This window comes from Ailuropoda melanoleuca, chromosome 11, assembly GCF_002007445.2.
Source record: "Ailuropoda melanoleuca isolate Jingjing chromosome 11, ASM200744v2, whole genome shotgun sequence".
In the NCBI taxonomy this organism is placed as follows: domain Eukaryota; kingdom Metazoa; phylum Chordata; class Mammalia; order Carnivora; family Ursidae; genus Ailuropoda; species Ailuropoda melanoleuca.
In genome coordinates, this window is record NC_048228.1 from 17716080 (window position 1) to 17741107 (window position 25028).

Here is a 25028-nt window from a genome sequence, read left to right on the forward strand (position 1 = left end):
AAATTGTAAGATTCAGATTTGAGAGTCTGATCGAGCTACACCACTTTCTTTTCCACTTTATTTCATCTGTGAATTAAAAATAAAAATACCTAGAATTATTCTGAATTTTAAGTGAAATACTATATGACAGCCTTTTGAAAATTATGAAATGCTCAAAAGACATTATTCATGGCACAGGAATATAGCGTAATCTGTTTTCTCAACTCAAAAATATTTTGAAACAAGTTTTCATTTTTGTATCCTCTTCTTTTTCAAATCTTGGTTTTCCCCTCTGTGCATTGGGCAAAAGCCAAAGTGAAGAAATTGTCAAAGAGAAATTTTAAAACTAATTTTTCTGTCTCTCTTAACTGGATATTTTTGGCTTTGAGGCTAATCTATATTAATATTTATTGGATAACTCTCAAGTGTACAATTGACCATCTTGGATTTTATTTAAACACATTTTAAAAAAACATAAAATAGTGTTTAGAGAAATGTATAAAGTTTTTTTTAAAAAAAACAATGCAGCATTTTAAGCTCCTTAAAGACAAGGAATGTTTCCTGTATTGTCTCTTTCCTACCGCATTTTACTGTGATCCATATTGCAGTGCTATGTACTTAAAAGATGCTCAATAAAAACCAATCTTACTTTTTTTGGATTGAATTCATTTACCAAATAAATTTATTCCAAGCATGAGCGCCATGAAAGAAAAATTTAGTAAGTATGATTTAATTAAAATTTAAACTCTTGCTGTATGTAAAACACTGTTAGGAAAATGAAGAAACAAGCCTGAGAGAAAATATTTATAAAACACATAGCTGATAAAGGACATGCATCCAAATATATAAAGAATTTTTAAAACAGTAATAAGAAAACAGGCAACCCAATTAAAAAGTGGGCAAAAGATTGGAACAGTTAACTCACCAAAGCAGATAAACATGGCAATAGCAAATAAAAAGATACACAACAATATGTCATTAGGGAATTGCAAATTAAAACAATGAGGTACCACGGCACATCTATCAGAATGGCCAAAGCCAAAACAATGACAACAACAAATGCTGGGGAGTATGTGGAACAGCAGGAATTCAAATTCATTTCTGATGGGAATGCAAAATGGTACAGTCACTCTTGGAGGCAGTTTAGCGGCCCCTTATGGAGCTATACATACTTGTACCATAGCATCCAGGAATTGTACCCCTTGGTATTTACTCAAAGGAGTCGAAAACATGTCTACATAAAAACCTGAACATGAATTTTGTAGCAGCTTTATTCATAACTGCCAAAATTTGGAAGTAACCAAGATGCTTTTTAATAGGTCAATGAATAAGCCTGGTACATCCGGATGATAGACTGTTAAACAACAAAAATTCAACTGAATAAATTTAATTTTAAATTTGCTTTACTCAACAATTTATGAATTGGGCAACATCCCATCTAGCAATAGAAAGAGCTCCATCAGGCTGTAAAAAAGCAAAGGTTTGTAAAGGTGGAAAGGAGGCAGTGAAAGGAAATTATGAGCAAAGGATGTAACGTTTTAAGCAAGGTTGCCCTCCTAAGGGGAACAAAAAGGGGTCTATCAAGATTACTTCAGGAGTGTTGACCAGGTAATTCCAGGTTGACTGGTTAAAAATTATATTCCTGGGAGACTTTGAAGCTGCAATTAGGTTAGGTATTAAGTCTTGGTTTGCTGGCATGGCGTTTAGCACAAGTGACTCCATTTGGGGCCTGCTGGCTCCTTTTTAATAAATATTACTCAGCATCAAAAACAAATAAGCTATCAAGCCACACACACACACACACACACACACACAGCCCATAGAGGAATCTTAAATGTATGTCACTAAGGGAGAGAAGTCAATCCAAAGGGCTACATAGTGTATAAGTCCAACCAAATGACATCCTAGAAAGGGCAAAACTATAACAACAGTAAAAAGATCAGTGGAGGGGGAAAAATGAATAAGTGGAGTGTACAGGATTTTTAGGGCAGTGAAACTCCTCTACATGAGACTATAATAGTGGTTTTATGCCATTCTATTTACTCAAAACCCAGAGACTTTACCACAAAAGGAGCAAACACCAGTGTAAACAATGGACTTTTGTTAATTATAATGTATTAATATTCATTCATCAGTTGTAACAAATGGGGGATCTGTGGATATGGGGAAGAGGGGTTATATGGTAACTCTGTGCTTCCTAAGTTTTCCTGTAAATCTGAAACTGCCTAAAAAAAAAAAAAAAAAAAAAAAAAAAAGGGGGGTACTANAAAAAAAAAAAAAAAAAAAAAAAAAGAGTGTGGATCTCAAACCAAGAGGAGCCTAAGGAGAAAAGCAATTAAATTTAATGTGGTATCCTGATGTGATCTTGGAATAGAAAAAGAAAATTAGGGAAAAACTGAAAAAATGCGAATATAGTATGGATTTTAGTTAATGGCAGTGCATCAATATTGGTTCATTAATTGTGAAAAACGTACCACAGTAAAATAAAATACAGTGGTACCAGTATGTGAAAACTCTGTACTACCTGCAAATGTTCTGTAAATCTAAAAATACTCTAAAAAAGAAAAGGTTACTGAAATATTTATCGGTCATATGCTTTAAGCCAGGAACAGTGCTAGAACTATAAAAAGGTACATAGATTTTACACATATAGTTATTTTTTTCTTTTAAGATTTTATTTATTTATTTATTCGACAGAGACAGAGACAGCCAGCGAGAGAGGGAACACAGCAGGGGAGTGGGAGAGGAGGAAGCAGGCTCACAGCGGAGGAGCCTGATGTGGGGCTCGATCCCATAACGCCGGGATCACGCCCTGAGCCAAAGGCAGACGCTTAACCGCTATGCCACCCAGGCGCCCCTACACACATAGTTATTGAAGTTACATGTCTAAGTAGAAGTATAGGGGCACCTGGAGGCTCGGTTGGTTATGCCTTTGACTTCAGCTCAGGTGACGATCTCAGGGTCCTGGATCCAGCCCTGGATCATTGTCATCATTGTTGGGCTCCTCTCCCACTGCCTTCCCCTCCTGCTCACGTTCTCTCTGTCTCTCTCTCAAAAAAAATAAATAAAATCTTAAAATAAATAAGTAAAAGTATATCAGTAAATTATTAAAAATTTAAATTTTAAAGAACAATGTACAAGAGTAAATAATCCATGGTGGAATATGTATGTCATCAGAGCAAAATGAAAATATTTTGGATTTTAATGTAATCACACTATTTGTTAAATGCAAATTTTCCATTTAATTGTTATGCTCAAATGTCTTGGTTCCATTTATATTAAAATTTATATAAGTAGCAAGTTGTTCATAATATCTGCTGTGACGGAACTATATATCATTTAGGTTCACCTTTCTCCTGTGGTTAGAGATATGCATTGCCTGCAAATGCAAGTAACAGCTGACATCCCCAGGAATTTCACTTTCGCATCTAGTTTCCTCTGAAAATACATATTCTTTTACCTCACGCTAGGGTCAACATATTCCCTAAAATATTGAGTTGCCTTTGCTTCACTTTCTGTGATAAAATAGTTGAGATTAGTTTTTCTTGGCTCAATTAATATGGCATGTGTTCTCTGAACTCCATAACTCATTGGTCATGCGAAAGACGAATCTTGCTCCTGGAGCCGTATTGATCCACGTGGCCCTTTTGGTTAGGAGTAAAGCCTCTTTAATTACTTTGGCTGACTTTCATTTTTTACAAAGTCTTAGGCACATTAGCTATCATGCTGTAGTGTTCTCATTTGTCTTAAATTTAGATGCACCTTGGTCTCCTGAGATTGATTGACTGTCTATATTCTTGGGAAACCAACGCCTACCGCAGCCTACACTCGCTCTGTGTAGCTTAGAAATCTGAAAGAGCTATCTCTCATCTTAGCCCAGGGCTTGATAACCTCTTCCTTTTCCTTCACCAGAGGTGTTTTGACCTTTAATTAAAAGGAAAATTTGTTGTCTTCCTTTCAGAAGACAGCAAATAATGAACTCATTAAAATGAGGTTAGTGTTCAGGCCTTAGAGCAATAAGAGTTGAAGTCTCATTAGCAGCTAACAATGCAGAACACAGCACATAAATAAACCTAATATGGCACAGCCAAATGCCTCCGTGCATTAAATTTGAGCAGAATCAAATGTTTACCATCAATGATGTCTAGGGCATGAAGTTTTAATGCACTTAATAAAGGAAAGCAAATTGCTTCCTATTAGCCATGAAATGTTACCACAGAAAATGCCCCCAAAAATGTATTATGTAAATGTGGGATATGTTAGTAATTAACAAGGATATGTAGAAAAATATCTGCCTCACTTAATAGATGCAGCAATTAGGAAGAATAAAGATGACTCAAAATCTCTAAAGGCAATTCTAGAGATTAGTGTAAAATAATGCAGAATGTGAGAGTAAGATTTTTTTAAGAGACTTTATCTCATATGTGACCCAAGGTGAGAGAGGTTTGCAATGTCAAACTGGAGTCAGTTAATAAAATGAAACTTCCCTGTAGTTGATTAAATATCTTCTGGGAAAGAGATTCCTTAAGAACTTATTTTAAAGTGCTACTATATTTCATTTACAGAAGCAAGAAGACTTTGTTTCAACAAATTCTAATGCTTCATAAGCTATTTTATAATGCTAAATGATCCATAGTTAGTGAAATAATAATTAGGAGTTTTATTTCAACAGTTCAGTGAATGGGCTAAAAGTATAAATTCTTTATAACATCTAATATCTGTACCACAATATTTGCATAAAAAGATTGGTAATGATAAGCTCTTTATTCTTCATGTTTCACATTCCTTAAGTAGGGTTAGAGAGTTGTTTCACTATTACATTTCCTCTGCATTTAACACATACGTAATATACTTCTTAAATTAAAAATTGTTAGAGCAGTATTTTTACCTGATAATTTGTTCCATCATTTTTTTTCTCTAAAATATTTGAAAAAGCTCACCTTCATGCCACACTTCTTGAGCTCTTATGAAAACCTGGCAAGAAAAAATATTGTTTGGGCCAAAAATTATAGTGGATTAGGGACACCTACTTTATATAGTTGAGGCCTACTCACTCTGGGGGTTGAATGATATTGGGTAATTGATATTCTGGGAATTTTGAGGAGATATTTCACTTTTGGAGAATAACTGCTACTTTCCAGTGTTCATCTAATAGCCCAAATCTGAACAAATCCAAGAGTCATTACACCCCACATCCAATTCTTTCGCAACTTACATTCAATTCATCATTTGACATTTAGAGCCCCAGAACCTTTATCTTCAAACTATATCCCAAATCTGACCATTTTCCTCTTGTTTCACCCACCTACTCCAAGATACTCATTTCTCAATTAGGGTAGTTGCTTCTCTCTTCTAAATGCTTCCTTCCCTCTTTCATCTTTGTCTTCCCCTTACCTGGCCAATTCTTCATGCATTGGCCAAAGATTCAAAGTATGATGAACACTATACCTCTGCTTAAAACTCTCTCCAGTGGCTTGCCAGTACACTCTTCTTAGTGTATCATTATATCGTTTGTTTTGTGTGTGTGTCTTACCCATTAGAAGATATGCTTCTAAAGAAAGTACTTTGTTCAAAGCTGAATCTCTAATACCTAGAATAGCTGGAACGTATTAGCTACTCAAGTATATTTTGAATAAGTAAATAAAGTAACATATTTCATTTATTTGAGAATCTTTGTTAAAATTACAGCAAAATTCCCTTATTAAAAATATGTGAAATGCGGGTAAGGGCAGTCACAGAATTCTAAAGGATACCATTTACGCAGAAAATATTTTGAATATTGCCTTCTTTCATTGGGAAATGAGAGCTGTGCTGGAAAATGTTACCATTAATATATTTTTGTTTTGTTGTTATCCTTCATGAGTATCTCCCTAGTTTCCCTTCATCTACAGCAAAGCAGAGTTGGTAGACTATCAGATGATGTCAAGCCTGTTTTGTTAGGAATGTGAATTATAATTAGGCTTTAAATAGGGCTGAGCTTGAGGAGGTGACAACTAAATCTCACAGGAGTTTTTTTATTTTTGAAACCCTTAAGTCTTTGTCAGAGGGAGAGATTTGCTAGAAAATGATTTGCCTACTAAGTACAGGAAAAGCCCACCTTAAAACATTATATGTACCACAAACTGTAATATATTTTGGTAATGATTTCTATAACCTAATCAGGGTTCTGTATAGATAATGACATATGTTTTCATATTTATAATAAAACCTAAAAATCGAGGTATCTCCTCCTCCTTAGCAGTGTAATGAGAAGATTCTATTACACCTGACCTTAAACAATAAATAAATTTTAATGCTTCAAATATATATACATTGATTCATGATTTGGTATTTAGCCTTTGGAAATGATTTTTATGATACACATTTAAAGATATATGTATCTGACTATGTGTTTGCAAAATGTTTAACTATGTATCATATGAACAATTTTCAAATGTTTATAAAGTTGATCATGAAAATTATAAATAATGTAGATTTATTCAGATATAGCAAGATAGCATGAAAATAAAACAGAAACATTTTCACATGAAGACTACAAATATGTATATATAATAAATTTATTTAATTTTATTTATATAAATACATTTATTTATATATAATTTTAAAATGTGCACGGGGTATCAGTAGAGCCTAGGGCCTTGCAGACTGCTTTGAAGGTAGAAGTGGCTCAATAAATGCTTGCTGGAGTTTAGTTCCTTATGAGACAAAGTTTTTGATGTTTACTTACAGTGAATTTGGTAAGTACAGGTAGTTGTGTTTATTTACAACTATAGTTTTCTCATTTTACCTGTTAAATAACCTCATATTTGTTAAATACTGAATTTATGCTCTTTCAATGTCTAAATGAAAAACCAGCAGTCGTTATATTTTCAATTCCATGATCAATAACTTTTTTGTTTTTCCAAGTCATCATCAAGGGGATGTTCTTGATTTTTTAATTTGACACTCTTATCCTTTTATCCAAATATGCCAATATTCTAACATAAAGAACTTGTAAAGTCTAAGCAAGTCAGTTATTATGTACCATATTAGTAGAGTAAACCCTGATAATAATGATTTTGCTAGTAGGTATAGCCTGTTTGTTCATCTATCAGCCCAAACATGTATTTTAAAACACACATCCTTTTTATTCAGAAAGAAGACAGATATATTCACTGTGGGGGATATATTCACTGTGGGACATGAAACATATATTTATCAGCATGCCACCTATCCTACATGTGTTATGCAATATATCAGTACCCAACAAAGTCAATGACTTATCTTTGTTCAAATCACTTGTAGCATATCAGTTCAATCATTACTGCACACAACTATTCTCACCATTATCAGCTTTTCTTATTTACTATTGCTTGCTCTGCCCTGATGGTAACTGCAGTTTGACAGAATTCAATCTATGAATATAGCAATGAAAGTAAAACAAAGTTTTCATTATTTTACATTATCAGCAGAAAGACAGTAGTAAAGTTAAAATGTATGGTTTATAATTTCAAGCATAGTCTAAATGCTTGAAATTATTCAAGCATAGTCTAAATGCTGTCATGAATGGAAAAGTTATTCAAGCATAGTCTAAATGCTGTCATGAATGGAAAAGTTTGGTCACTGGAAAGGTCGTGCGGACTTCAACCTGATATTCGTTTACATTTAGGGTAAGGAGAAATTGTAAGAAACCACACAGAGGAAGGGAAGAAACTATACCTCTCCTAAGAAAAAGTAAATAAAAACCTACAGATGTCCTCAGATACTCTCAGTAATATATTCCTTGTTCCTAGGAGACAGTAATGATGGAAATTGACAATTTTTTTCTTTTTAGTGTTTTTAGTGTTGAATGAAATGGCTGTAGAGATAAAATTTGAAATTAAAATCCTGAATACCTACCATCTATAAAACTCCCCTTCTATGGTTTTAGAGCATTTTTAGGAGAATTATTATAGGACCAACATGGCTGCCAAGGGTATGCCAAGAACCTCTGAAGCCTGTCTTCAAGACTCTAAAAATCTGACACAGAGTTCAGGTGTTTCCAAGGAGCACTGACAAAAGAAAGGGGAGTTGTATAAAACTGGGGATAAAAAGTATGCTTTGTTGTGCTCAAGAAATATTGTGGAATTGTTACAACACAATATTTAATCAAATAATGATACAATATAGCTAATAAGTGAATATCTTAACAATGAAGAGATTCCTAACTAGTATGTGAGCAGGGAGTATTTCTAGAGATGAAATTAGAAAAGTCAATTACAACACCAGCCAACAGTCATCAAGTACCTGTGTTGTACGAGTATTGTTGTAAGCCCACCCTGGACTCATACTGAGTGAAGAGAGAGGGTAGGGAATGAGAAATGGAGATTACAGCCATGAGCAAAGGCAGAAGCAGGAGTCCTAAGGAGCAATGCCAATATTAGACCTTGATTAAGGAGATAGTTGCTTTGGAGGACTTCATTTTTTAAGGCCTAAAAAATAAAATGAGAATTATACTTAGAGTTTTTTTTCAATCTTTACGGTAAAAAATATTTTTGTTAATGAAACAATTTAACAACAAGAATAAGATGCTCGTAAGAAGTAATATCATATTTATCTAAAGTGTTATTGTTATTTCTAAATTTTTTGTAATATTAAGAAATTGATCTGAAGTTCTTTAGGGATAAGCTGTAGTAATGGAAAAATACTTCTTTTTTTAGATCACTGACAAAGAGCTAAGTTATTACATGATTAAATTCATGCACAGAATCACATTTTATATAAAATCACAACTATAATATTCTGCAACTTGCATTGGATACCAAACAGGAAACTATAGGATGAATCCAGGAAATACTTCTATTTCCAAGGGATTAGCCATCCACTTAAGGTTTTTTCCTCAGACAGTATGTATCAGATTTGGGCAAGTGGAAATATGTGCAGCTAGCTAATAGTTCAGAGAAAAAGCTAAGATAAATCACATATAAAATTTTTCCTACTAAAGAGCTCTGTATGTTGATGTGAATTAAGAACCTCCCAAGAAGGGTATAATATAGTGCTACCCAAACATTTCAAACATGGAATTATTTTCCATAGAATTGTTTAATTTCTCAGACCTAATGAACCATGGATCACGGTTTGGAAAACACTTCTCTGTTATCAGGAACTCTGTTTCACTGGTTATCCCCTCATACAGTAAAATCGTCCATCCCCCAGCTTCCACACTCCAGAGACCCCGAGGCAACTCAGAAGGGGGTGATTCTGTGCTTTGGAGCTTCCACGGCAGTACACAGCATTTCCATCAAGTTGGCTCCCCAACATAGGAATCAGGACTTTGCCAAGTGATTCAGGTTACATTTTAAAGTTCCAACCTAACACAGAGAGAATTTGGAACACTTCAGTGCAGACCCTGACTGAGAATCCCCAGAAATATGCTGGGTGCACATGTGTGTGTTTCTCCCAGCTATCTGATTCCTTATTATTCCTGAAGCCAGCTTTTAGTCATTGAGTTTATAATGACCAGTTTCATTCCACATCCCCAAACAAGTCCTAATATAAAGTAGTTCTGTCTCACTATTACTCCATCATCTACTTAAATACTTTAGCTTAGGGAAAATAAGACAGTTTTTAAAAGCATAAAATGCTTTTAAGGAAAACCATGAACAAAGCATGAACTCTGAAGCTATAGTTTTATCTTTTTATAACTCAAAAAAAATTTGTAGGCCACGATAGAAACTTAGAGTAAAGCTTATAGGAAAATTAAATTCAATAATATAATTTAAGACCAAGCTTGGAGGAACTAACTTTTAAGGATTATGCCAGTGGTTCAAATAATAAATATCTATTTTTATCAATTATGTGTAATTGATACATAATGTGGGACACCTTGGTGGCTCAGTTGGTTAAACATCTGCCTTCAGCTCAGGTCATGATCTCAGGGTCCTGGGGTCGAGCCCTGCATCGGGCTCCCTGCTCAGTGGGGAGTCTGCTTCTCTTCCTGCTCCCCCCCTGCCCCCCACCCCGTACTCTCTCTCTCTCTCTAATAAATAAATAAATAAAATATTTTTTTAAAAATTTATACATAATGTATAAAACTATCTGTACAAATGTATAAGTTATCAGAAGGGCCTTATAGTTCATATTTGATTCAAATATATTTAATTCAAAATTCCAATCAATTAGTAGAACATGGAAAACATGGAAAGAGAACAGAACCCACTTATACTTTGAGATGATCTACATGGACTGAAAATGAGAATACAGTTGAAGAGAATGTGGGGCTGATGAAAACTGGGCAGTATTTTACCTTGCTCAAGGAAATTTTCTGATCACAGGGAAAATACCAGACTGCTAATCAGAAAGCAAAATGCAGAAGTTCATCACCCATACTTTCAGAATGAACTGAAGTAAAAATGACTTCGAATTCTGTGAACACGAAACTGCCCAGGACACTTTGCAGTAACGAAGTTTAGGGCACAAGAAAAATCCATTCACACCCACTGGGAAAGGAATCAAAGTCACATGGACTGTTTTGCTGATGCAAATAAAATTTACAGCACTGTAAATGCACTTCGAATTTAATGATTTATATAACCTTCATTGTGTTCTTTGATAATCAAGCAGAAAATGCAAACTCTTCACATACGTGACACGAGTTAATATTATTTTACAAGGTCAAAAAAATTTTCAAATTTTCTCTTCTCTTTGCCAGTATCTCTAATCAGCATCAATGTTTAACCTTCCAGTATGAAAAAAGCACTCCTTATGCAATGAGACTCTTCCCCTTACCAATACATACATTCTTCGTGCAGTTCGTTCCTGAGGTTTACCCTCCAATTGTGGATAACAAAGGTTTAAAAGCAATGATGCTCTAGGACTTTATGGTCTGTCTTTCCTGTGGGGAGTATTGTAGAGGTTTCAACAACACAGTCATCCTGTTGTGACAAAGAATGCTTCGTGCAGCAGTGCAAGTATTGATTTTTCCCTCAAAATCTTTCCCAACTCTTCTCCCATCTCACTGAAAGTCAGAAATCAGAAGCATTAATGAAATTACACTCCACTTCACTTCCCACATCAGTCTATCAACAATGACGCTACGTGCTTCCTTCCTTCCATTCCCAGTACCCCCAGTAGAGGCCATGCCTTTATTTTGTTCTTACTGAAACTACTGCAAAACCCTCCTCAATGATTTTCCCGTTGCTTTGGTTTTCCTGCAATTCCTTCTCAGCAAGTAGCCAGAGGACTCAATTTAAAATGTAAAAATCGTACCTTCCGTGAGATGAAGTAGACGTGCTGTGTGGAGATATCAGGGCTCTTCCTGACACTGAGCCTTGCTCTCACTGCCCTTTTTACCCCAGCGCACTCCTCCAGAGCCCTGATTTGGCCATGACTGACCTCTTATTTTTCATGCCTCAACTCCATTGCCACTTTTTCAGAGAGGCTGCATAAGGCCCGTTCCCTATCCTGTTGAAATTTAGGTACTCTGTGTTAGTTTTAATAATAGCACATACTATAACACTATTTTTGCACCACTAATTAAATTTGCAATTAAATAATTTTCTGATTGATTTTCCATGTGTGTTATCCGTGCGCTTAAGGAGAGCCCAAGTTCCACGAGAACAACAAGCTTATCAGTTTTGTATGTGAGACATTTTCCAACTCCATAACTTTATGTAGCTTATTTAGCCTCTCTGTGCCTTATATTCCTCATTTGTAAAGTAGAGTTAATTAGGGGATCACAGGGAGATTTAAAGAGGTAATTCAGAGTGCTTCTCGCGGTATCTAACACATAGTAAAAGCTCAATTATTATTAGCATCATTTCCTGCGTCCTTAGTACCTAGAAGAGTGCCTGAAACACAGCAGGTGTTCAGATAATATTGTTTCAATGGATGAATGAATTAATAATGGCACAAGGAGGAAGAGAGCCCAGAGGGTAAGTTTCAGATCCCTAGTTTCCTGGAGATTTAGGCGAGATTGAGAGATGGGAATGCAACAATTAAGTGATGGGTGGAAAGACAGGAGGGTAATTGCTCTGAAATGCAGTAGTGTTTTTCTACTCAACAAGTTCTTCACATTAAGTGTGATTCAGCAGAAGGATCTCCAAACCTTTCTCCACAAAAAAGGCTCCCACATTTCTTCAGTATTATTATTACAAACATTCATTCATTCTTCCTTAGTTAACTCATCCATTCCAATAATAGCCAAACTGTTCAAGGTAAAATACTGTGGAAGACTTGGTATGTTGGTGTGATAAAATTTCTTTCAATGTATAAATTATATGAGACAGATTCCTCTTTGAGTGGCAGTAAGAGTTTATTTTTAAAAAGAGAGGGAGAGGGATGCCTGGGTGGCTCAGTCAGTTAAGCATGTGCCTTTGGCTCAGGTCATGATCCCCGGGTCCTGGGATTGAGTCCCACACTGGGCTCCTTGCTCAGTGGGAAGCCTGCTTCTCCCTCTGCCTGCAGCTTCCCCTGCTTGTGTGCTCGCGCTCTCTCTCTCCCTCTCTCTGACAAATAAATAAATAAAATCTTAAAAGAAAAGAGAGAGAGAGAGAAAGGTAGAGTAGGTTTCTGAAGGAGTGTGGATTGCTTCTGAGGGGAAGGAGATGAACAAAAAGGGAGGCAGAGACTATCAAAGGCAAACTTCAAAAGCCTCATAATTTCACCCTGGGTCAGCCCTATTCATCTTCATTTGTACATTGACAAATCGGGTACCCAAAAGTTCATGGAATCCTGAGTCATTTCATCCTGGATGGCCACATAGACTTATTCTAATGGGACCTGAAGTTATGAAGGTTGGACCAAGTGTTAAGGCAAACAGCTCAATCTTGTCCCTCTCCTGTGTTATCTGGGTGGGCCATTTAAACTTTCCATGAAGCAATTTTATCCACTGGGACAATAAGTATAGAGCTAACCTCTTCTGATTCCCACATTGAGATCTTGTAAGACAAATAAGATATCATTTTTATAAGTTACTGCATATATTTTTAAAAAATTGTACAAGACAGTTAAAAGAACAAAAACTGTCACCCTATTTATTCGATTTGAAATTTTGAAGGTATAAGGCTGTATCAATACATGTAGGTAGTCATGTCTTATTAATTATGTATATTTAGGGGAAGGGTTAGCCTTACATTAAATTACCTGAATATTGGAGTGGATTAAGACTTATACAACATATTTTGAAATTAGTATAAATAATGCACTAACTTAATATTGCCCAAAGTTCCTTGATGGTTATAATCTCCAATTTGAAGCTGTAAGAATCATTGTTAAAATTACAATTTCCTAGGTTCCATTTTTTATAATTTAATTCAGAATTCCCAGAGCCTGGGTCTGGAAAATTATTTTATAAGCATTCTGGCAATTCATTTCTTATGGGTAACTTGGAAACAATTGCTTTTGACCATTTTTAGAACCAATTGGGGTCTATGATAAAATACAAAAGTCTGAACCCTATCACATAAGACTAAATCAATAACTCTTCAAGTGGGCCCTCAGAATTCACAATATTAGCAGTCTCTTCTAGAAAATTTTATGAACAATAAAGTTTGAAAACCATTTCTTTAACATTTTGCAGGCAGGTAAGTTGGACTTGCTTTATTAAATACTGAGGAACTCATTATGAGAACATTAAGTGAATGTAAGTAATATTTATTAAAATAACGAATTATTGATTTTTCTTAAGTTACCTATATTTAATCTCTTTAATATCTAATCAAGTAACTTAGTAAGTTCTTCCTAAATAATGCAAGGGAAAACTTCAAAGATGTTTATATTTTTTATGACATGAACTATTAAAGAAATAACTGAGGTTTATTGTCCAAACATTAAATAATATATTTTACATTTATGTTCAAAAGTTACTCAAACTTCCTCAGAAAATATTCAGATAAAAAAGTGTATCTACAGCTACATGCTATTTCCTAAACTTTACAATTTGATTTTTATCTCTAATTCAGACATATTACTTCTACTTTATAAACAAATTTTTCCAAAGTCAGTTTTTCATATTTCATTTATTCATAATTTTGTATTTTTGTGTCTAACATTCCTTTACACTTTTCTTGTATTTCTATTCTTTATTTTTTTCTACATTTCTTCTTTAATTTTTGTGGTTTAACACTTTTTTCTTTTTAAATTTATTCCTGATTTTTATTTTTAAAATTAGACCTCTTTTGTTACTCATTATTATTTGTGTCTTACTGCCTTTACCATTGAAAGGCCATGGAAATTTTCTTTCCCTGAATTTTGGAAATCAAAGAACATTTTTTAATACTGAAGTAGACAGGCTTGGAACCTTTTAGGATTTGCTTTTTTAATCCATTTGTTTTGTTATGTTTTTACTTATAGAAATTGTCAATTTTACTCCCACATTAATCAAGATTACATGTTGGGAGAATATGACTAGACAACTCTATTTCTTTTAGCAATGATCTGTCAAATTCTTCATAGAGTTAATTAGCACCGGTGGAAGAATATTCATCTGTCCTCACTTCTGTGAGCTTGTCTTACTAGGCAATCTATAATATAAGATTATAAAACATCCATGATATAGATGTGCTGGTGAAATGTAGAATCCTGTTCATATTGTTTTGATATCATTTAATGGTATGCTCCATGAACCATGTTTATCATTTTACCATCAGGAATATGTTACTAATAAAGATAAATGAAATTAATTCAATTGAATGCCTTCCATATATACAAAAATAGATCTAGCAATACAGAATACATAAAATAAATAAGTTTTGATTGACCTGAAGGCACCTATTGACTAGGAGAAGTCAGATAAAAAGTGACGTAGTAAAGTGGAAAATAATGCAAGTCTTAAGACAAATAATTTGGGAACTTACTTTGGGAGAGGAGAACAGGAAAGGTTTGAGGCATCAGAGCAGGCATCATACAAAAAAGGTGGCATTTGGGCAGAGTTTTAATTTTTTTTTATTTTTAAAGATTTTTATTATATTTATTCATGAAAGACAGAGAGACAGAGGGAGAAGCAGGCTCCCCAAGGAGCTGGGAGCCCCATGCGAAACTAGATCCCAGGAGGCCAGGATCATGACCTGAGTTGAAAGCAGAGGCCCAACTGACTGAGCCACCCAGGCACCAGAGCTTTAAATAATGGCTGGGTTTGGGGAATGAGATGGAGAGCAGCTGGAGGGAATCTAAGCAAAGGGAACAGAGTGAGGAAAGGCATAACATAGGCAATAGGGATAGACCCAGAGGACAAGGTGATTTACTGGAAATAGCAATGCATGTAGCTTAATTGGAAATGAGGAGGCACCAACAATACCTAGCTGGTTGGGAGAGAATGACATAGTGAGTGCTCATTAACAGCATTTATTGAGCTCCTACTGTGTGCCAGGCATTTATCTAAGCACTTTGAATGTCTTACGCATTGTAATCCTCACACTAGAGTGAAACAGGTGTTAAGCATTATCCCATTTACAGATAAAGGAAAGGATTAGAGAAGTGAAATGACCAACAAGGCTAAGGCATTAATTGAACGGCCTCCCTGACCCCAAGGGTGAAGTGCATTTACTGCTTTTGGGGTGTTAGCATGATTGCAGAATGTAAGGCAGAGTAGAGGAAGATAAAACTGAAGGGTGGGAACAGATTAGCAGACCACAGGGTTTTAAAAACCCAAGAAACAGACAATGAGGGAGTTCCTAAAGTGGTGGCAAGTTGATTGAGGGAAAATAGATTGTTTAATGTTTATTTGATTGTCCCTAAGAAAACATAAAAAGTAGGGCCCACTCCCTCAGTATAAATTAAAATCCTTTACTGTGTCTCTCACAGCATGCTCTAGATTTCTTCTGTAGAATTTATCATGAGCTGTAATTACACATTTGTTTGACTGTCTATTTAAAATCTTTCTCCCTTTCTAGGCATGGAGGTCCTAGGATAAAGGGACTATGCTTGTTACACCCAACATTGTATGCAACTAAAATATGTATTTAGTGAATTTAAGAATGGATAGTGGAGAAATAAATTCAAAATAATCACTTCAAGAACTCAGAGCTAGAGACTTGGAAGGGAGTTGGAGTGATAAGGAATTCGGGGGAAGGGAGAAATGTTTTTTTAAAAAAAACTATTTCAAGATATGGAGGCCCAAGGATTGTACATTGAATAAAGAGAAAACAAGAAAAAAGAACTAAGATAAAAAGATGGGGGATGTTTTCTATTTAAGGCTGTATTCCACAGGATTTACCAATATGCCTGATTAGTTCAATAGACTTTATTTTTAACTCCAACCTCTTTCTAACATTTTGTTTGTTCTTTTGGAGAACTTTTAAAATATATTTCATCAACTGAGTTCAACTAATAGGTCTATTTTTTTCCTTTTTCTATTTAATTCATAATATTTAAACAAGATTGGCCAAGATTACACTCAATGTAACTAACTCTAACCTTGGATAAACACTGATGATATAGTTACCAACCTTTTAGTTTTTCTCTTTACTTTTATTTAATTAAACTAATTTGCAGCAGTCTTCTTAATTCTGGGGGAGTAAATAGTTTCACAAATTTTTAAAGCAAATGCTTAACCACTGTGAATAATAAAAGAATTGTCTAAATTTCTGACTCTTTATTCACCTTAACATATGGATAGCAGTAATGACAAACATCGTTTGTCTTATTTTCATCAGAACAAAGTAAGTCCCCTTTAAAAATCTATTTAAAAACAGGAAAAGCATTCTGAATAAATAAGCAAACTAAAAAGCCCAAGGATGTGAGAGTTATGAATTATGCCACATATGTTGGCATAGGAATAATTGCAATTGAAAGATTGGCAGAAACTTTACAGGACTAAGTCTAACTCTAAGATTATTATCTGTGTGTTCTTATCCTGTCTACAAATAAGAAATTAACATAGAATTATTCCAAATACAGAAAACAGGGACATTTTGTCACAGCTGAAAAAAAATTTTTTTATGGAATTGGCTATTTCCTATCTGTCCTTGCCTTGTTCATATCTCAACATCTGCAATCAATAGCCTTTAAATTATACATTTCTCTTTAGTTTGTATAGTAAAAACCCAAGCCTTAAACTCAATGATTATGCCTTAAAAAACAATAGGGGAGGTAGCACAGTTAAATACTAAATTGCAACTCCAACAAACATTACCTTCCTATTCCTTACCAACAAATACAGGACTTGCCTACATCCAACAACTCTAAAAAATTTCCCCCGAGGAAAAAAAGTGTAATAATCTGAAATCAAGAAATGTCTCACATGGAAATGAAAAATGATTTCAGTGCTCTGTGGTTAGAGAATTGCCTCTCAGCAACTTATAATGTGCTTAGGACTTAACTGCTTCATAATTTGGTGAACTTCAATAAAAATAACAATAGCAATTATAATACCTGAAATACAAATAGCAAATAACAGTACCCATCAAAAATCCAAAAAGCAGGAAAGCCCATATGATTTTGTTTCACTCATGCATACACATTTGAAAAAGAGGCATCCCAAAGCTTCATATTTATTTTTCTAAAATCATGTTAATTTCTTATTTATTTCAGGCATTACTAGAGACTCAAAATTTACTGCGCACTCAGGTTGCAAATTTTACCTTCAACCTTGGATTTTCAGGGAAGTTTTACCACACAGGTAAGAAGGAGCTTTGTGTTCTCAGGCAGCTACATATAAATAGGAGAGAGGATTTTGAATGTTTCATAAGTAGGGGAAATAGAATATCCAGACTGATTATGGGAAAAACTTGGGTGCATTATATAAGTAGCCAAATCCAAAATCAATGAGCTTGTTTACTTTGGTAAATACTGTTAGAAACAAGGGCAAAAGAGGAAGAGAATTGACTTTTCAACTCAGTAAAAGAAACCATGGTCATTGTTGGGTGACTACGCATCTTGTCTCTCAGCATAGTCCAAGTAGAAAGCATAGCGATCGTGATGATGATGATGATGATGAAGGCAATGACACGTCAAGAATAATAGTGGCAGTGTTTTTAAAATGTCAAATACTCAAGGTACAGACATTTTTGTACATATTATCCTTTTGGAAAACATCTGGTGATCAGAGAGGAATTTTATAGCCTCAAAGAAAATTAACAGAGGGTCATCTTCCTTAATTTACCTTCCCTCACAAGATTTTTCCCTAAAAGTATTACAACAATTTGGCCCAACATGCATTAAAACAATCATAATAAGTCATGTATTTCCATCTCTCTCCAGCCACAGTTGCACTTCTGTTCAGTGTCAGCCTCTCAACAAACTCTTAAAATGTGATTGGTGTTCATGCAGTACGCTATGTCTGATATTTCTCACCTCTTTACCTATCTTCACCTCCAGAATATTACTTTTATTTTCTGAGTATCAGCATTCTAATGTCTGGCACTCATATGGAGAAAACTTTGTGCATAGAATTGACTATCTTATAATAATGACAAAAAATAACGCAAAATGGTGTGTTAGAGCCTGTATTAGGGCAATCCTTACTATCTCCTCCTATTTCTGCATTTGTGGTGTAAGCCAAATTTTTCATGAATTTGCTCTGTTGTTACTTCATAGTATCTTAGTGAAAACACTCCATGGTATTCTCTATGCATGCATGCATGTTACTGACGTTAAAAATATCCCATGCAAAGGTAGTCTTTAATTATCATAAATGCAGCTCATTCACCCAAAGAAGCTTTTTAATGTTTAACCAAGGAGCATCAGCATGCTTTATTAGAATATTGAAGCAGTGATGTCTTCCTGGCTTTTCTTTAATGCCTTTTCCCTCCTGCTTTGCAACATGTAAATCTGTTTAAAGTAATAGAAGGAAAATTAGTATCTAGACCATTTGATAAATCAAATGATTGCATATTTTAAAAGGACATTTTGCAGAAAGAGATTTGGGTCATCGTATCTGCACAGGCAAAGTAATTCCAGCTTACAATTTTGAAAATAGACATGGTTTTGTAAATCTTCTTCAAAAGCCCCCTCAAGAAATGAGTTCAGGCCTAAGAAGCTCTGACTCTGAAGTTAGAAACCAGATAACTCTAAAAGCTCAATCTACTCTGCAGGGGAAAAATTATGGGATTACTTGGAGTTCCCACGCAAACAATACTATTTTGTCTTAAATAGCTATATAGTGCAAGTAAAGCCATTCTTTTGGTTGAAATATATCTGGATAACTGCCTCAGCTCTTTTATTTACTTTTCATATTCAGAACTATTAAAGCTGCCAGACAGTCACAGAGTTAATGTTGATAGGAGCTTACAACACTTCTCATTTCTTCTTTATGATCCCCAACATGTACACAGTACACAGCCACTAGGAAATGAACAACCCACTAGTTAATATCACAGGGATAGTTGTTGGAGGAAGAGACCAAAAAAAAAATTATTTTAATTACATCTTTCAAGAAGACCTTATTGACTCTTTTGACTCTTTATGTTGCTATTAACCTAACAAAAATAATGGAAGAAACACTCTTCTGTTATGCTGTGGTGATAGTACACTTTAGAGATCAAGCAATATATATAAATTTGTGAATCGCAGAAGTTTACTTTCCTTCATAAAAGGATGAAACTTTCATTGACTTGCTACTTTATGTGTAGAATCATTGAAAGGCATTCATACTGTATTTCAAAGATGCAATCATATTATATCGAGTACTTATTAATTTATTCAAAGATATCAAGGTTTCTTCTAGAGTGGAGTTAACATTGGTGATGTTAGGGAGGGGACACCTCTATCTTATCCAGTCACATTCTTATATTCAGGCTTAACTATATGGAACAAAGTTTACAAATCAGGGAAGTGCTTTCCTTATACTTGCACTCCGCTATGATGTGTAACTATTAGAAGGTGGCCTTGTCACAATGACCGCCTCAGCTCTCTCCCAGGATGTTCCAATTTCTCAGTGCATGAAGATGCTGATTGATGAGCCTCCTTGTTTTGAAGACATTTAATCACATATGCCCAGCGTAATAATGATAGATTCTTCATTTCTTAGACTGCTCCACTTATTTGTATTTCCCATGTATTCTTTCCTGTTCAGTTTCTCTGCCCTTCACATGCTAAAACAATCTCACCCAAAAGGACATATTCCTAAGCTTTCCCTAGCAGTCAGCCACACACAGGTGCCAAATTGAAAGAGGAAGGACATACTGTTGATTAAAAGGAAAAAATAAAAGTGTGGAGTTTGAAATAAAATGTTTTAGTCCGAAAATATGTAAAGCTTGATTGGAATTGCACAATGACAACTCAGAGGATGAACACATTACAGCATTAAGATGTCTTTTAGGGATAAAGGGTTACAAATATTATTTTTTATAGGACATAATTCCTGGTGGCAATCATTGCCACTCTTTGTAATTAATAATAAGTTGAATATGACTCAATCAACTACTTCATGGATATTTGCAAATTGTATTAATATTGGTTTTCCTCATGACAGTTCACTTGACAGAAATATAAGCCCCTTATATAAAACTATTAACTTTCAAACATGAAATTTAAAAACAAAATGTTACATTCATTCACCTTTCTTTGTTTCTTATTTTTGATTTTCTGTATAAATTACTGGCTCAGAGTAAGCATTAGAAACAGACTGCTTTTGTTCAAAACCAGACTGACATTTACTAGGTTTGTGAACATGAACAGGTTACTTAAACTTTCTGCGCCTCAGTTTCTGTATCTAAATGAGCATCATATCTCCCTCATTTAGAATAACACATAGCATGTCTAAGTGCTGTGTGTTTATTATTATTACTTGAAAAAGTATTTTTGTATAAGATCAAATTTTATCAAAAAAAGTAAACTGACTAATGCACATCACTCTATTTTCTAATTTTGAAACTGTAGTTCACATACATACATTTATTTATTTATGTATATTTTTATTTGCCTTTAAAGAGAGTTTAAAAGAGAGTTTGCACTACAGTGTGGGGAACACAATCACTAACTGAAATAACACTGCTCTTACGCACATACAGAAGTAACATTCTTAGAAATAACTTTTATGTATGTGCCTTACAAGTTATTCAGTGAGACAATGCATAACAAACATCTGTATACAATGAAAAGGTAAACTCTACTTATTTATCAACACAAGTAACATTCTTTTTGAAGGTTTTACATGCATTGCAGTGTACTGAACACATTTTCTGAAGTTAATTTTTTAAAATTTTTAATTGAAGTATCATTGACGTATGTATGATATTAGTTTCAGGTGTACAACATAGTGATTTGAAAACCATATACAGCTTGGGTGGCTCAGCCGATGAATTGTCCCACTCTTGATTTCCACTCAGGTCATGATCTCAGGGTTGTGGGATCAAGCCCCGTGTAGGCTTCCACACTCAGCATGGAGTCTGCTTGTCCCTCTCCCTCTCTCCTCCCCCTTCCCTGCTCGTGCTCTCTCTCTCTCAAATAAATAAATAAAATCTTTTTAAAAAATTAGAAAAAAAGGAAGTCATATGCATTACAATATGTTCACCATGATAAGTGTAGTTTCCATCTGTCTCCAAAGCTATTATAATGTTATTAATATTCCCTATGCTATACTTTCCATCCCAGTGATTTATTTACTTTATAACTGGGAGATTATACCTTTGAATCCCCTTCACCCTGTTTTACCCATCTCCTACTCCCCTCCCCTTTAGCAGCCACTAGTTTGTCCTCTCTATATGAGTTTGTTTCTCAAATCCATTCATCTGTGGATGGACACTTGGGTTGCTTCTGTATCTTGGCTTTTGTAAATAAGGCTGCAGTAAACATAGGTGTTCATATATCTTTTCCAATTAGTGTTTTTGTTTTCCTTCGGTAAATACCCAGAAGCGGAATTATTGGATAGGATGGTAGTTCTATTTTTAGTTTTTTGAGGCACCTTCAAACTGTGTTCTCTAGTGGCTGCACCAGCTTACATTCCTGCTAACAGTACACAAAGGTTCTCTTTACTCCACATCATCACTAACACTTCCTATGTTTCTGTATTTTTTATACTGGACATTCTGACTAGTGGTAGGTGATATGTCATTGTGGTTTGATTTGCACTTTTTTCTGATGCTTAGTGAGATGAGTATCTTTTCACATGTCTTCCGGCCACCTGTTTGTCTTCTTTGGGGACATTGTCTATTCAGTACCTCTGCCCATTGTAATTGGGTGATTTGTGCTTTTTTTTTTTTTTTTTTTTTTTTTTGGTTGGGTTGTATGAATTGCCAGATGTATCATTTACAAACATCTTCTCCCATTCAGTAGGTTGACTTTTTATTTTGTTGTTGGTTTCCTTGCTGTACAAAAGCTTTTTAGTGGGATGTAGTCCCAATAATTTGTTTTTGCTTTAGTTTTTCTTGACTGGGGAGACATATCCAGAAAATTATTGTTGAAGTTGATGTCCAAGAGATTACTGCCTATGTTTTCTTTTAGAAATTTTATTGTTTCAGGTCTTATATTTAGATCTTTAATCCTTTTTGGGTTTATTTTTGGGTATGATGTCCAGTTTCATTCTTTTTCATATAGTTGCCCAATTTTTCCAACACCATTTTTGAAGAGACTATTTCCCCCCCCTAGTATATTCTTCCTTCCTTCATCATAGATTAGTTGACCACATAAGTGTGGGCTTCTGTCTGGGCTCTCTATCCTGTTCTGTTGATCTAAGTGGCTACTTTTGTGCTAGTTCTATACTGTTTTGATTACTATGGCTTTGTAGTACAGTTTGAAATCTGGGATTGTGTTACCCTCAGTTTTGTTCTTCCTCAAGATGGCTTTGGCTATTTGTGATCTTTTGTGGTTTCATACAAATTTTAGGATTATTTGTTCTTGTCCTGGGAAAAATGCTATTGATATTTTGATACGGTTTGCACTGAATCTATAGATTGCTTTGGATAGTTTGGATTTTTTTAATGTTAATTTTTCCAATCCATCAGCATGACATATCTTTCCATTTGTCTGAAATTTCTTCATCTTCTATTTCTTTCATCAATATCTTATAGTCTTTAAAGTACTAGTGTTACACTTCCTTGGTCAGGTTTATTCCTAGGTATTTTATTATTTTTGGTGCAATTGTAAATGGAATTGTTTTCTTAATTTCTCTTTCTGCTCTTCTGTTATTAGTGCATAGAAATACAACAGATTTCTGTATATTGATTTTGAACTCTGCAGCTTTGTTGAATTTATTAGTTCTAGAACTAATAGGTAACCATAGGTACTTTTAATCAATTTTCATCACCACACAGTTCTCTTTATTTATTGTAATATTTAAAATTAATTTAGTGCATACCTACCTATATGGAACCATGCCAGATTCAATATACAAAGAAAACACAAACATCTTCTTGCCATTTAGGGAATTGTAATATTTTATAATAATGAGCAAATATAAAGCAGGCATTTATACAAAAGCATTAATACAGACGCTGGAATTTTATAAATTGCATTTTAATGTTGCCTTATGGGAATTAACCTATAGCCCAGATCTTGCTAAAATTATTCTTATACTGGCAGATTTAAGGAACTTTTAGAAGTATGCTGTTAATTCATAACAAGATCCTCCACAAGTGATAACAAAGAGGTGAATTCTTCAATATTTTACTTCCAAATTTAAAAACTTCCTATTTTTTGAGAATTTAGAGAGGTAAAAGGGAATAACTGTTAAGTAAGAACAAAAAATACTATATTTTTAATTAATTAAGATGTAGGTTTGAATCTTGATCAGATTAGAAGTAAAAGGCTAAATATGAACACAAACTCTTTTAATGGATCTTAACTTGTGTTAAATATTGTGATGTATGAGTTACAAATTATATCCTCACATATTAATTTAGGTATAGAAAATATGTGTTAATAGCATAGAAAAATATGTGTTTTTAATGATTCAAAAATTTAATATTTTCACTTAGTTGGGTTTTAAAACATTTGAAATTCTGCTTTGGTCCTTCAGCATGGCATGCTGTCGTATTTTTCATTAAGCTATTTCTAGTGTCACAAGCTTGCCTCACATGGCTTTGAATTATAAGACCTATATAAAATAAGAGTAAGCTGATGGGAAATTAATCTATGAAGTGAAAAAATAAGGTTTTAAGTATCACTATCAATCTTGTGAGGAGTGTTTATAAATTAACACAATCTTTAGTATAAAAATTACTAATATTTTATGATCAGTAATGTATCTGTTTATATCAATAGTCTAAAAATTTCCTTTAAATTGAGTAATTGACCTCCCTCCTGGTCAAGTATGCACTTTGTGCTTCCTGCTACTTTCTATCACAACTGGTGAAGTTTAAAGTGAGTGGAAGCATTTCTCAAACATTCTGTATTCAAAGCACAACAGAAGGGTGGGAGAACTATCAATTCATTCATTGCATGCGACGTAAAGTAACTCTAATCTGTGCCTCAGTGGGCTAAATTATGGCCATAAGAAACACTTGGTCTAAACAGCTCACTCTTAAAATTCATCTGAGGAAATGATAAACTTTTCTCCATTTAGATTTCAGTGTTTGATATTCTCTATATTAACAAAGTCAATGAATTGCAAGTCTATCATACTAACAATTTTAGCTAAAGTTAACAAAAATTAAGGATTCTGTCTCCTCAAATGATTCATAAGACTTTATCACATTCAAAACTTCTATTCTTTACCCTTTTGTATAGCAGCAACGTTACAAGTAACTCTAAATAAACCTGATGATCCTTACACCCTTTAAGACCTATACATTATGAATGGTGTCCCAGAGATAATGCATATATATAAATACACACGAAAGTTGGCATGCACTTCAGCAGAAATATGAAAGCACTGAAGTTCACTGACATTATGTTAATAGGGACTGAATTAAATTATTCACCTATTCACTGCTCTGGGGAAGTGGCATAATACAGTGCAAGTTAAAGGAATCCAATCTCTGACTTTAAGAAATTAATAATCTAGGCAAGCAATGTTTTCAACAATATATAAAAATATATAAATTTAGAACACTGTAAGTATAAACCCACAAGTATTATTTTTAAGAAGAAAGAGATCCTGATATTTATGAAATGCTTACTATCTGTAAGTCATGATATTAAGTGCTATAATAAATCAATCTCATTGACTTTTCACAAAGACCCAATGAGATAGATATTTACATCCCCATTTTAAA

The 25028-nt window shown here is 34.2% G+C and overlaps 1 protein-coding gene across 1 annotated transcript in view; it reads left to right on the top strand.

The window, feature by feature from the left end:
- LOC100465545 (bifunctional heparan sulfate N-deacetylase/N-sulfotransferase 4) overlaps positions 1 to 25028 on the top strand; it is a 270808-nt gene that overhangs the window by 125158 nt on the left and 120622 nt on the right. Inside the window, exon 3 of the mRNA XM_034671694.1 lies at positions 17467 to 17554. Within this exon, the coding sequence (XP_034527585.1) occupies positions 17467 to 17554 (88 nt within the window). The remainder of the gene's footprint in view (positions 1 to 17466; positions 17555 to 25028) is intronic.